This window comes from Staurois parvus, unplaced genomic scaffold, assembly GCF_062004578.1.
Source record: "Staurois parvus isolate SC_StPar_1 unplaced genomic scaffold, SC_StPar_1.0 ptg000597l, whole genome shotgun sequence".
Taxonomy (NCBI): Eukaryota; Metazoa; Chordata; class Amphibia; order Anura; family Ranidae; genus Staurois; species Staurois parvus.
In genome coordinates, this window is record NW_028318393.1 from 90,932 (window position 1) to 104,810 (window position 13,879).

Genomic DNA, 13,879 nt, shown 5'->3' on the forward strand with positions numbered 1-13,879 from the left:
GTATTACTATATGGGGGATGAATTACTATGGGGGATGAATTACTATGGGGGATGAATTACTATATGGGGGATGAATTACTATGGGGGATGAATTACTATGGGGGATGAATTACTATGGGGGATGAATTACTATATGGGGGATGAATTACTATGGGGGATGAATTACTATAGGGGGGATGAATTACTATATGGGGGATGAATTACTATATGGGGAATGAATTACTATAGGGGGGATGAATTACTATATGGGGGATGAATTACTATATGGGGGATGAATTGCTATATGGGGGGATGAATTACTATGGGGGGATGAATTACTATGGGGGATGAATTACTATATGGGGGATGTATTTTCAGTTTTAAAAATGTTTCTCTCAAAATAAATTTCAATCGTGGTTTTGGCGAGATTTGGCTCAGTTGAAAAAAAAGGTTGCCCACCACTGACCTAAGGCTATGATTGTGATTATGAGGATACACTGTGGCCCTGGTTAACCCTTTGCTTACTGGGCCCTTAAACCCCCTTCATGACCAGAGCGCTTTTCGCAATATATGCAGTGTCGGATTTGTTTTAAATGTTGCAATGGTTTTGCGGCTCCCAGTCTTTTTTTCCCTCTCGGAAACGGGTCCAAGTGGCTCTTTATGTCTTAAAGGTTGCAGACCCCTGGCCTAAACAAAGCAAGATAGGAAAATGGTGATTCTCATTGCACCAAACTGGCCTTTAAGAATTGGGTCCCAGACATATTCAGACTTTAAGCAGCTGACTCCTGGCCTTTTCTCACCAGGCCAGATCTGCCATTTCAGGGTTCTCTATTCCTTCCCTTCTCAGTCATCATCTTTTGAAGCCCAGGTCCTAAAGATTAGAGGGGTCTCAGTCTTATTCCTTCCTTGCTAAAACCTAGAAAAGCCATCTCCTTATACATGGAAATCCTTTACCTTTTGTGAACAGAGGAAACTTAAATCCCGGAGATTACCCTGTGCCTCGCATTCTGGTTTTCCACCAATCAGGTCTTGACCAGAACTTGGCCTTTAAAGTGGCATTTCCATTTTCTCAACCAACGTTGACTATTTTTATTCTTTATGCTGCTAGCATTGGAAAATAGGCAAGCATATAATATTTGCTTATTTTGAACTTTAACATTTCCCAAGTTACTCCCTGGTTTCCAGGCCTAGGCAAATTATATCCTACATCGCGGCAGAGGAAGGTTTTTTTTTTTCTCAGCTAAGCACACCCTCCAGCTTGCGTGCCTGAGCTAAGGGCAGATGGATTCAGGGAAGGACATACTACATGAATCTGCCCTTTAAAATTACCACAGCTAGAAATGGTAAGAGGAGTGTTTCAAAGTGATTACTCGGCAAAATAAAGCATGCCACCATGGATAAATGTGTGCCTTTGCTTTAAATATTAAAAATTTGTGTTCTTGGCTTGTGGTGCTCAGATGCAGTGCAGTTCCACTTTAAGCACCCTGAAAGGACAGGTCTCGGCCTTGTCCATTCTTTTTCAAAGACCTGTGGCATCAGTCTCCCTTGTTAGAACATTTCTTAAAAGTGCATCTTGCATTGCAGCATCCTATGCTTCCTTAGAGATTTAGCTTGGTTCGCTTTGCCCTGCAGAAACCACCCTTTAAACCCATCGGGGGTATTCCCCTGTTCGTGTGTCTGTGTATGAGGAACAGCTCCTTGCAGAAAAATGCCACCACAGACCACAAAGACCAGGTTGTCCTATGCACGCAACCGTTCTTTCTTCTAAGGTGATATCAGTCTTCTACCTTGGTGAGGATGTAGTTGTGCCATCCTTTTGCCCTGCTCCTAATTTTCAAAGGATATCTTTCTTCATTGTCTGGATGTAGTCAGAGCCATTAGTATACCTCAGAGTTACAATTTAGATCAGCTGGATCAGTATTTGTCCTGTACTCAAGACCTTGCAAGGGACACCCGGCTTCCTAGTCCACCATTGCAGAATGGATATGAAATGATTTGCTAGAACTTGCACTCTAATGGACAAATCTCCTCGAGCTTCTACACACCTGTTCCACCAGTCCAGTAGGAGTTTCATGGGCATTTCAGCACCAGGGCTCTGTATTTCAGCTGTGCAAGGCTGTTACTTGGTTCTCTATTCATCCTTTAGAGCAATGAAAATATTCTGCAGATGCAGCTTTTGGCTGCAAGGTCCTTGCAGCAGTAATCTGAAGTGGATTCATTTTCTGATGTCTGTTGTCAGTTCTGTTTGCCATGTTGTTGCTCACCCTTCTCATTTATTGCTCGGGAACATCCAAAGGTCTAATGAATACTTTGCCTGTGCTGTAAAATTAATTTTGATTAACTTCGATAATCATAACTTTTAGCACCGGAAAAGAGCCGGTTGACCTAAACTTTTCTATAATGCACCCTTTTTGGATAGGCAGCAGAGATGATACATTTGGCAAATAAGCACAGTTGTCCTTTTTAAGTTTTCTTAAGGGGAGGGGAAAAAAAACTGAGCAGTGCTTCCCTTAGTTTTTGCCTCCAATGATTGTCACACATTTTTTATTATTGGAAGCTTTTGTCTTTTCGCTGTAAAATAGCCATTCTTGGATTAAAAGTAGGCCGGTTTAGAAAATGGCATCTTTTATATGACAAAAACAAATTGAACAAAAAAAGTAACAAAGCAGTTTTTTTTTTTTGTTTTTTTTTTTTTGGTGGGTTTTTTTTTTTTGACCAGTTTGTGTTCAGTGTAGATAAAATAGTATACCTGTCTTCTTTTTAAAGCATTGTTTGTACAAAGCATTGCAAGGTGATATATAAATTTAAGTTGTTTTGGTTAATAAAATGGGGGGAAAAAAAACAGGAAAGTAATCATTTCAAGAATAAAGCAAAAAAGTGATTATAGGGAGAAGTTATTTGGGGTAAATTTATAGGGAGAAGTTATTTGGGGTAAATTTTATAGGGAGAAGTTATTTGGGGTAATTATGGTAAACTATAGGTTAATAAGCGAATAATAGTTATGACAAACATTGTAACACAAAATGTCTGTCATACAGCTGACAAAACATGTCCTGCAGATAAAGAAGTCCAAGCATGTGCTATCTACACATGCGGTTGCTCAGCCGCATGTTGTCCACTCCCTCTTGAGCCTCAAAGGCAGTGGATATGGGTTTAAATATGCCAGATGCAACCCATTCAATTGAATGGGGTTAAAGCCAGTTTTTAAGCCTTAACCTGTATAAGTTGTGGCAGAATAGCACCTGTCTATCGTGCCCTCTGAAGAGCAATTCAAGGTAGCTCACTCTTCAAAGGATACTTGTAAAGAAGCCCTTACATTCAGAGGCCTTATTTGGTATCTGAATGGTGTTGATAATACACTGAGGAAAGGAAGGGGGGGGGGGGGACGTGGCAGCAGGGCAGAATGACTGGACATTGAAGTGTTTTTGGTAATGTGTTGGAGGGGGTTTGTTTCTATATTCATGTTTTTGTTTTTTTTTTAATCTTCTGGCACAGACGTGGTGTCGATGTACCGTTTGTTACAAGACGAGTTGGAAGGAAAGGTGTTGATGAAGCTTCCGATGAAGATCTGGATGGGAAGGCAGATTCTGGAGATACAAAATCTACTGACTAAGAATTTCACCAGTGCATTTCATCTTGCCCTTATGTTATCCAGGAGAATTGCTCAGTCATTTAGAATTAATGCCTGTTAAGAGGGAGTTTTTCTCTTTTGTCATTGGGGAAACTTGTTAATGGGGCCTTAATTAAACTCAAAGAAACAATGTCTTCCTTAAGATGTCTAAGCCATAACTTCATCAGATTTGTAATTATCATATGTACGATCATGGCTTGTGGTTACAGCGGTTTCACAATCTTAGGCAATATGTCTGTGCACTTTCTATTGTGACAGCCAGAATGGATTTGTAGACTTTAAGCACTGTATCACTTTTTGATCTTGACTGTTCTGAATTTCAGTCTTTGAATCTCTTGCTGCCTTCTACAGTTTTGCTTATTGCCACATTCTGACTGGATGCTTTTATTCTTGCTATCTTTTAAGATTAGTATCCAGAGTGCAGAACCCACTGGCTGTTTGGGAAGAATTTAGTTAAGGACCAAATGTATTGATCATAAATATGGATCACATTTTTACAAGTATTTTTTATACTTGTATATCTAGAAGATTTAAATATGTAACTGGAGAACTGTCTGTACTGCACCATCTATATGAACTGTTAATCTGCACATACCTAACTGTATTGGTCAAGTGGTTTTTGAAATACATTTTTTTGTATCACTGCCTATTAGGGTGCTCATTTCAGAAGAGCTTTATTCTAATGGTTCATCCTGTGTATTATAAGTGCCTTTTTACTGCTGCCTGGTCATGTTCAGAATCAAGAGCTCATAAACCAGGAAAATGTTGCCGTTGCTTTATATAATAAACTATGATCAGTGCTGCAAAAGTTGTACATTGTTTCTTTTTGCGGATTCTTTTGTACTCTATACCATAATTCTACTAGAACTGTAAAGATATTGGTGATAACAGCAGTTTGTTAGCATATTCTATTTTGCACTGCAGAACATGGGTGTTCCTCAATAGCACTTACCCCTGGTTCATATATATGTGGCTGTGTTTTGCGTGTGCACGAGAGCCTATTCATTTCAATGGACTCCCGTGACCCTCAAGGAAGAAGTCCCTGCACTTCTGAAACTGCAGCCTTCACAGGAACCTTGGTTCCCAGTACAGTTGTGTTTTCCAGTGCAGATCCGCATTCCATGTTGTGGCTGCACGGATTTCCGTGCGGATCCGCAGCAGCACCACCCGCATATGTGAACCTAGCCTTATCCAGCTTAATGGTTTAAAATCTAGTTACACTGCCTTTGGAGCAGGTGGGCAGGAAACTTGTCTCAGTTGTGCTGAGCCTGCACTTTTAACAGGCTCTGTGTTGCAGAGCTTTGCCTGCTATCTTCTGTGCCATCCTAATAAAACACAATCAGTCCAGACCCTTTTCTTTGACCAGGGACTCCATCTACTGTCCTGACGTTCCAGATCCAACTCAATAGAATGGAAAAAATAGTGCGGTTATGCGCTTACCACAAATGCATACAATATGGGCATTGTATGTAAATCCTCAGCAACAGGACATCATGGTCTGGTCAGCAGCATGAGCAGCATCTGGTCACATAAGGACATCAGGGTCTGGTCAGCAGTGTGAGCCGTATCTGGTCACCATAGCGGGCATTCAGGGATGGTGGTGCACACCTTTTTTAGGGGTCCTCTCAGACTCACCCGTAGGTCCAACGTTGTCCCAGCATCCAATGGTTCCTTATCCCAGATCACCACCTTGCAAAGCTCATTATAAACGAGCCAGGAGGCAAGAAAGTATCAATGGTGAAATACATTTATTCAAAGTAAAATAAGCAAACAGAAGGAAGGAACTCACATCAGCATAAGAAGATACATCCAGGTCTCATGGGTTCCCTGGTGGCTAGTGGTTCCATCAGCATAAAAGACACTCATCCAGGTCTAATTTATATATTTTCTGTTGATGGAACCACTAGCCACCAGGGACATTTAAATTAGACCTGGAAGAGTGTCTTTTATGCTGATGGAACCACTAGCCACCAGGGAACCCATGAGACCTGGATGTATCTTATGCTGATGTGAGTTCCTTCCTTATGTTTGCTTATTTTACTTTGAATAAATGTATTTCACCATTGATACCTTCTTGCCTCCTGGCTCGTTTATAATGAGCTTTGCAAGGTGGTGATCTGGGATAAGGAACCATTGGATTCTGGACAACGTTGGACCTACGGGTGAGTCTGAGAGGACCCCTAAAAAGATGTGCACCACCATCCCTGAATGCCTGCTATGGTGACAGATACGGCTCACGCTATTGACCAGACCCTGATGTCCTTATGTGACCAGATGCTGCTCATGCTGCCGACCAGACCATGATGTCCTGTTGCTGAGGATTTACATACAATGCCCACAATGCCCATATTGTATGTATTTGTGGTTAGCGCATAACCGCACTATTTTTTCCATTCTATTGAGTTGGATCTGGAACGTCAGGATCGTATCCATCTGCCCTCCAGAAACACCATATGAACAATTTATGTCCAATATTATTACTATATATGGTGACACCCTCTTTGATATTTATTTTTTAGCGCTACATACCCCATTTTATTTATTTCACGTTTAAGGTACTGAGGATTACCCTGTATGTTAGCTGCTCACCCTGTCTGTTTGCGCTCACTTACCTTACCCTTTACATATATCCATCTACTGTCACTTCATGTAAGAGTGTCCCCTGTGTAAAACCAGTTTGAAGATGGACCTCTCAAATTTGCCTCACTCTTGCAATAAGTGTGGGCTCTGTTAATACTCTGGGCTTTCCTTTGGATTAATGTGTTCCACATAAGTTTTTCCAAGATTTCTGTGCAAATCATTTGTGACCAAAAAGTTGTCCCGTTCTGGATGTAAGGTAGCTCGGTGTGTTTCATTCACCTCAAGGAACGATTGCTGGAGAACGGTGATGACTTCATGCAAGAACAATGGTTCTCCCATTTTAGGTTATTTGGATATCAAGGCATACATTCCAAACAGGATTAATGCAGACTTTACTGGTACAAATATGAAGGTAGAACTTTACAAAAAAAAAAACCTTGTACATCACTTATATGGATTGCCTTTCTCCTGAAAACAATCACCTAATTATCTCCTCCCATACATTGTCAGATATACAATTAAAATTCAACTCAGAAGAGATGCTATACAAATCTCATAACATATGGTAGATCCCCTTAAGCCAACACGTTTCTCACAAAGCTTCAAGACCATTTGATGAGGAGTTGATGGTAATAACGAAATGTGAAAAAACAGTTCACTAAGCCACAAATATGTCAATGTGTGGGGTTTTTTCTTTCCATATTTTAAAACTTATTTACTTCCAGCAAATACATATTTTAAACACACCAATGTGCAAAAATACATTTTGAGGTGGATAGAAGCAACAGGTTCTCCTGCCCATAAATGGACTAAATCTAGGCCGGTCCCTGCTGACCATGTCAAGATTAGATCCATCTCTGGCCTGCTTTAGGATAAAAGCCAAACTGGCTTCTTAGAAAGAAAAAAAAAAAAAAAGGGGACACCACCATAAATACCCCCATCCATTTACACAATGTCACAATGCTCTCCCACACTTACAACTTGTATATGTTCACTTCCACTATTATGGTTGCCATATGGCAACAAGAAACTTCCCATTGTAGAGTGAACAATACAGATCTCCTCCCTGTCAGCTCTTTCACACTGCTGCAAAGCTGTGTTCTTACAGTGTAAAGAACACAGTTAACCCTTTGCCCCATATGTTAACCCCTTCTTGCCCAGTCAGTAGTGTCGGTGCTTTTTATTAGCACCGATCACTGTATTGGTGTCACTGGGGATGTCCGTGACAGTCGGTTCCCCCTAGTGTCAGAATGCCTGCCGCATTACTAGTATTTAAAAAAAAAATTAAATATTCCAGTGTATATATACTGCCATTTTTGTAGATGCTGTAACTTTACCGTCAACCAATTTATACATATTGGAATTTATTTGTTTTAGCAAAGATGTAGCAGAAGACATTTTGGTCTAAATTTTATGAATAATTTTTTTTAACTGGACATGTTTAATAGCAAAAAGTCAAATTTTTTTTTTCCTCAATTGTCAGTCTTTTTGTTTTTATAGCACAAAAAATAACAGAGGCGATCAAATACCACTGAAAAATATCTATTTGTGGGGGATGTAAACGTCATTTGGGTACAGTGTTGCATGACTACGCAATTGTAAGTTAAAATAATGCAGCACCGTATTGTAAAATTTGAGACTAGGAACTACTTTAAAAAAAAAAGAGAAGTTGGAGACCAAAACTAATAACCTATACTAATGTTCATTTTCCCATATAAGACAACCTTTGTAGAAGTAAGTTAATGGGAAAGCTGATAAAGCAAGAATTCAATTGTATTTGAGCTTTCCATAAAAGGAAATGCAAAGCATTTGAAAGAGCCATACAAAATACCTAAGTGCAGTTAAAAGAGAAACATTTTCTAAAATCATTTTCTTAACCACTTGCCTACCGGACACTTTTACATGCAACATTATACCCATATGAAACTTTTATAAAAATTTTTTTTCACACAAATAGAGCTTTCTTTTGGTGGTATTTAATCACCACTGGGGTTTGTTTATAATGCAAAAAATTTGAGAAATGTATTTGTTTTTATTATAACATTTTGCAAACTGGTAATTTTTTTTTCTCCTTTACTGATGTGTTGATGAGGTTGCACTGATGGGCACTGAGGTGGTATTGATAGGCTGCACTGGTGTACATTGATGAGGAGGCACTAATATGCAGTGATGATGGGCACATGCTGAGGGGCACTTAGTGCCAATCTGCTCTGTGACAGTTGCCGGTTATTGGCAGTACTTTCCGCACATTGTGAGAAAAGTGCAGACGATAACCGGCAACTGTATTTACATTGTGATCTGCTGTGTCGTTGGACACAGCTGATCATGTGGTAGAAGGCTGCTGTGATTAGCCTTTTACCTCATCATGCGTCCATAGCTACAGCAAAAGCCATGGTCCGCAGAGAGCTTCCAAAGCATCAGAGGGATGTTAAAAGGTATCAGGAGAAGAGTACAAAAGTATTTCCAAGGCATTAGATATACCATGGAGCACAGTGAAGACAGTCAAGTGGAGAAAATATGGCGCAACAGTGACATTACCAAGAACTGGACGTCCCTCCAAAATCGATGAAAAGATGAGAAGAAAACTGGTCTGGGAGGCTGCCAAGAGGCATACAGCAACATTTAAAGGAGCTGCAGGAATATCTGGCACGTACTGGCTGTGTGATACATGTGACAACAATCTCCCATATTCTTCATATGTCTGGGCCATGGGGTAGAGTGGCAAGACTGAATCCTTTTCTTATGAAGAAAAACCTCCCAAGCCTGGCTACATTTTGCAAAACCGCATCTGAAGTCTCCCAAAAGCATATGGGAAAATGTGTTCTGGTCTGATGAAACCAAGGTTGAACTTTTTGGCCATAATTCCAAAAGATATGTTTGGCGCAAAAACAACACTGCACATTACCAAAAGAACACCATACACAGTGAAGCATGGTGGTGGCAGCATCATGCTTTAAGGCTGTTTTTTTTCCAGCTGGAACTAGGGGCTTAGTCAAGGTAGAGGGAATTATGAACCGTTTCAAATACCAGTCAATATTGGCACAAAACGTTCAGGCTTCTGCTTGAAAGCTGAACATAAAGAGGAACTTCATCTTTCAGAATAACAACCCAAAGCATACATCCAAATCAACAAAGGAATGGCTTCACCAGAAGATTAAAGTTTTGCAATGGCCCAGGCCTAAATCCAATTGAACATCTGTGGGGTGAGCTGAAGAGGGCTGTGCAGAGGAGATCTGACAGATTTGGAGTGTTTTTTTTTGCAAGGAAAGGTGGGCAAATATTGCCCAGTCAATATGTGCCATGCTGATAGACTCATACCCAAAAAGACTGAGAGGTGTAATAAAATCAAAAGGTCATTCAACAAAGTATAGTATTCCCCTGAAATTAGCGGGGGTTACATTCCAACAACACCTGCGAACTTTGAAAAACTGCAGATTTTGGATGTGGTGAAAAAAAGTAAAATGTATGGGTACTCACCAATAATGAATACTGTACAATAAAAGCAGGGGATTTACAGCTCCTCGGGTGGCGCCTCTTCTTCAGGGGGAATTGTATATTCTCCCATATCTTATTCTGGTGGGGTTTCGGGCTGGCTTTTCTTGATAGGTTTGAGGATCATTGTAATGAGAAGTTGCTGTCGTTTCTTCATGGTGGCAAGGGCGGTTTTATGTCTGAATGGCTGCATCAATGCCATTATTGTGGATCCCATGCTTCAATCATCCCTTGCAACTCCTTCGCAGTTTTCATTATTTGGGACAGACATTACAATGTTAGACCCTGCTCCTCCTCCACTTGCTCTAGATCTGTCGCTTCCCTCTCTTCTTCATTGGCAGACTTCGTTAACTCCCAACAAATCCTCATCCATCGGGCTCAGAGTGGGCATCGATGAGGTTGTTGACTTCCTCTTGAGTGATGTCTTCAAAACCTTCGCCACCAAGTATCTTTGCCAGTCTCAAAGCCTTGTCAAAAGCTTTGTGCTGAATTTATTCAGGTGAGAAGCCCTTGTAGTCATGGCCACACTCTGGCCACAGCTTCTTCCAGCATGCGTTCAGCATTTCCTTTTTCATCTCCTTAAGAGCAGTTTGGATGACTGAAAGTCATGTTGCGATAGTAAAGGTATGCTAGTAACCCTTTAATGTAAAGTTCTCATCTGTGTCCATTGCATCCACATGGTGTTGGGAGAGAATTGCGGGTATAAAGAGCCTTAAAGTATCACGCCTTGGTCCATAGGTTGGATAAAGGAGGTGGTGTTGGCAGGGAGGAGTTAAATCCGGGCTCCCTCGTAATAAAGACCCAAAGGGTGGCTGCCAGCATTATCCATTGAAAATCTTCAGACTCCGATGCTGTTGATGGTCCTGGTTGTGGTTCTTCTGCATTGTCTCCTGTAGCTTTCTCACGGATGATTTTACCGTGCAAGGGGATATTTTTCTTACTGCAGTCAGTGATCCACAATGCCAAGGCAGATTCCATCCTGACAATATTCTTATTTCTTACAGTTGTTACCTTTTTGGCACCATCACAGAAACTTACTGCTTACAGCGCTCCTGATCGCTGCCTCATTCTTCTTTTTGTAGCGTATGGTGCTTTTGTTGATGCCATAATGGCACACTACTGCGGCATAACTTTTTTGTTCACAAAGCAAATCCAGTAGTTCCGCCTTTTTCTGAAGTGTTTTAAACTTCTTCTGGTGCCTAGGTTCATTGCCAGAAGCCTTAGAAGTTGCAAAGCGTTTGGGCGCCATCTTAGGTCTATTGTTTTCACTCAGCAAAACACTTACGATAGCTACCACATGGTAAGCGGGAAAAACTCGCGATCAACTGAGGCCACGAATACTGAACCACAAATTTGTGGCAGTATACTGTATTAGTTTAAGGGTGTGCACACTTATGCAACCGTGTTTTTTTATTTTTTACTTGCCTCCACCTAAAAGATTTCAGTTTGTTGATCAACTGAGTTGTACAGTTTATAGGTTAAATTAAAGGTGGAAAAAGTTCTGAAATGATTTATCTTCATCTCATTCTTTTACATCACAGAAACCTGACATTTTAACGGGTGTGTGGACTTTTTCTATCCACTGTATATACCATAGTTTGTACACGCTATAACTTTCACACAAACCAATTAATATACATGTATTAGGATTATTTTTACCAAATACATGTATCAGAATACATTTTGACAGAAGGAGCATGGCTTGGAGCGGGAGCTCGATGTGAGGGCTCCCATCTCCCAAACACCTCCAGTGTCCTGCCGAGAAGGGGAGAGATGTGCGGGAAGCCCTGGAGAGACTAGCCGGGGAGAGGGGGGGCTTGCCTGGCGGGGCGCGTGGACCGAGGACCTCCGGGAGTGGTGGCCATCACGGCGGGTCTTCCTGTGCTCTCGGCCCGGCCCTGTGTGTTGCCCGGAGCTCAGTGGACACCGCGCAATCAGGTGATCTGCCGCAAGGGAGCTCTGGGAGGCAGAGGAGCTGGCCGGCGTTTCTTGGAGCAAGGGAGACGCCGGCACTCTTCCTCCTGCACACAGGACCGTGTCAGCTGGAGACACGCGGAAAAGAGCTGGGTGAACCCCCCCTGCAATCCACTCATTATATGAGGGGAATGTCGAGTGCAATGTTCCCCAGAAGAGAGTAACTGGAGCTGCCTCACCCCTCACTTGGAGAAAAGGAAGAAATGTCCTAAATTGCGGGAAAGTCTCTCAGAGAAGTTCGATCCCCTAGAAACCAAAGATCTCACATGGGGGAGAAGTATTCCTGTTTCGAGTGCGGGAAATGTTTTTCATGTGAGTCCTATTTTTATATATACCAGTGATAATACAAGAGGGAGCAGCCATACCCTTGTTCAGAGTGTGGGAAATGTTTTTCACAGAAGTCCAGTCTGCATATATATCCGAGACCTCACATGAGGAAGATGCTATATCCCTGTTCTAAGTGCAGGAAATGTTTTCTCAGACAAAACTAGACTTTACACATATCAGAGATCTAACAGGTGAAAAGCCATATGTCTGTCCTGAGTGCGGGAAATACTTTTCAGTGAAGCTTAGTCTTCACACACATCAGAGATCTTACACGGGGGAGAAGTTGCATACCTGTCCGGAGTGTGGGAAATGTTTTTCATGTAAGTCCTATTTTTATATATATATATATATATATATATATATATATACCAGTGATAACACAAGAGGGAGCAGCCATACCCTTGTTCAGAGTGCGGGAAATGTTTTTCACAAAAGTCCAGCCTGCATATATATCAGAGACCTCAAAAGATAAATATAAAAGTGAGCGCTAGATGAAAAAGCTGCTATGCGCCAATAAGTACCAAAAGACTGTAATAAACATGCAAAGAAGGGGGCGCAGCGCTAAAGTGCAGTATGGTATAAAACATACATATATGATATAAAACGTACATAAATACAGTGATAACAAAATGCCAAAAACTGTGTATAAAGGCAAAGTGAGTCCTTAAGTAATAAACGGTGACTGAAAAACGTGCGTCTTCCGGTGATCAGAGTAATTGAATCATGCACTCACCAGATGCATAATCCAAATATGCATATAGATGGTGTCCCAATATCCAAGCGAAATGGTCCCATAGATGGATAAGGTCATCATCTGAGTACAGCGGTCCGTCCAAAATATCTTCTTATGGATCATGTGTTGCCACACTAAAGCACCACTCGGCTGTCCCCTAGGAGACTCTGCAAGTAATGAACTCAACAGGGTCCCATGAAAAAAAGCCAGGATGGTGTGATACCGTTTAAATGAAAATTTATTGATCCAAAAGAAAGAAAGACAAACTGACCATAAAGGTGTACAAAGATGGCCGCCGCTCCATGCGGTGGCGCAATGTCTGGGGTATGCTGCTCTTACTTGACGCGTTTCGTGCCAAGTGCACGTATTCATAGGGAGTGTGTCAGCTAGCGCATCTATCCCCGCGCTTTTGGGGTCCTTCTGCAGGCAGAAGTACCTCTCCCGCTTTGTGTTCTGGCTGTTGGCAAAGAGATCCGTAGAGGGGGAGCCCCACCTGGCGCATATCTGATTGAACGCTGACTGGCTGAGGCACCATTCTGTCTGGATGACCTCTCTTCGGCTCAGCTGATCCGCCAACTGGTTCAGGTCCCCTTTCAGATGTACTGCCGTGATGAACTCTAGGTTTTCCTCCGCCCAGCTCAGGAGGGATCCGGCCAACTCCATCAGCCTTGGGGACCTTGTGCCTCCCTGCCTGTTCAAATATGCTACTGCTGTGGTATTGTCGGAGAGAATCTGGACGCCTCTCCCCCTTATCTTTTCCTGAAAGGTCGTAAGTGCCTTGAAAACTGCCAACAGCTCCCTGTAATTTGACGACTTGCTGGAGTCTACTGCACCCCACGTGCCCTGGGCCAGGCCGTCTTCCATATGGGCGCCCCAACCAGTCATGCTTGCATCCGTGGTGATCCTCACTGGGTTGGCCAGCCTCCAACTTCTTCCTTGTTCCAAGGTGAGGATGTTTCCCCACCACCTTATCGATTCCCTCACTTCGTGCGTGATGCGGATCCTGGAACTCAGACCCGCTCGGCTGCCGTGCCAGTGGGAAAGGGTGTGATTTTGCAGAACCCTGGAGTGAAGTTGCGCCCATTGCACCCCTGGTATTGCCGCTGTCATCCTCCCGATTATCCTCATCGCGGTCCTGACCGTGCAGGTCGACATCCTCCAGA

The 13,879-nt window shown here is 42.2% G+C and overlaps 1 protein-coding gene across 1 annotated transcript in view; it reads left to right on the forward strand.

Annotated features, from left to right (window-relative positions):
• The window catches only part of LOC149449871 (myosin-9), an 88,074-nt gene extending 83,656 nt beyond the window's left edge, over positions 1-4,418 (forward strand). The window contains exon 38 of the mRNA XM_089692607.1: positions 3,475-4,418. Within this exon, the coding sequence (XP_089548733.1) occupies positions 3,475-3,592 (118 nt within the window). The 3' untranslated portion in view covers positions 3,593-4,418. The remainder of the gene's footprint in view (positions 1-3,474) is intronic.
• The last annotated feature ends 9,461 nt before the right edge of the window (positions 4,419-13,879 follow it).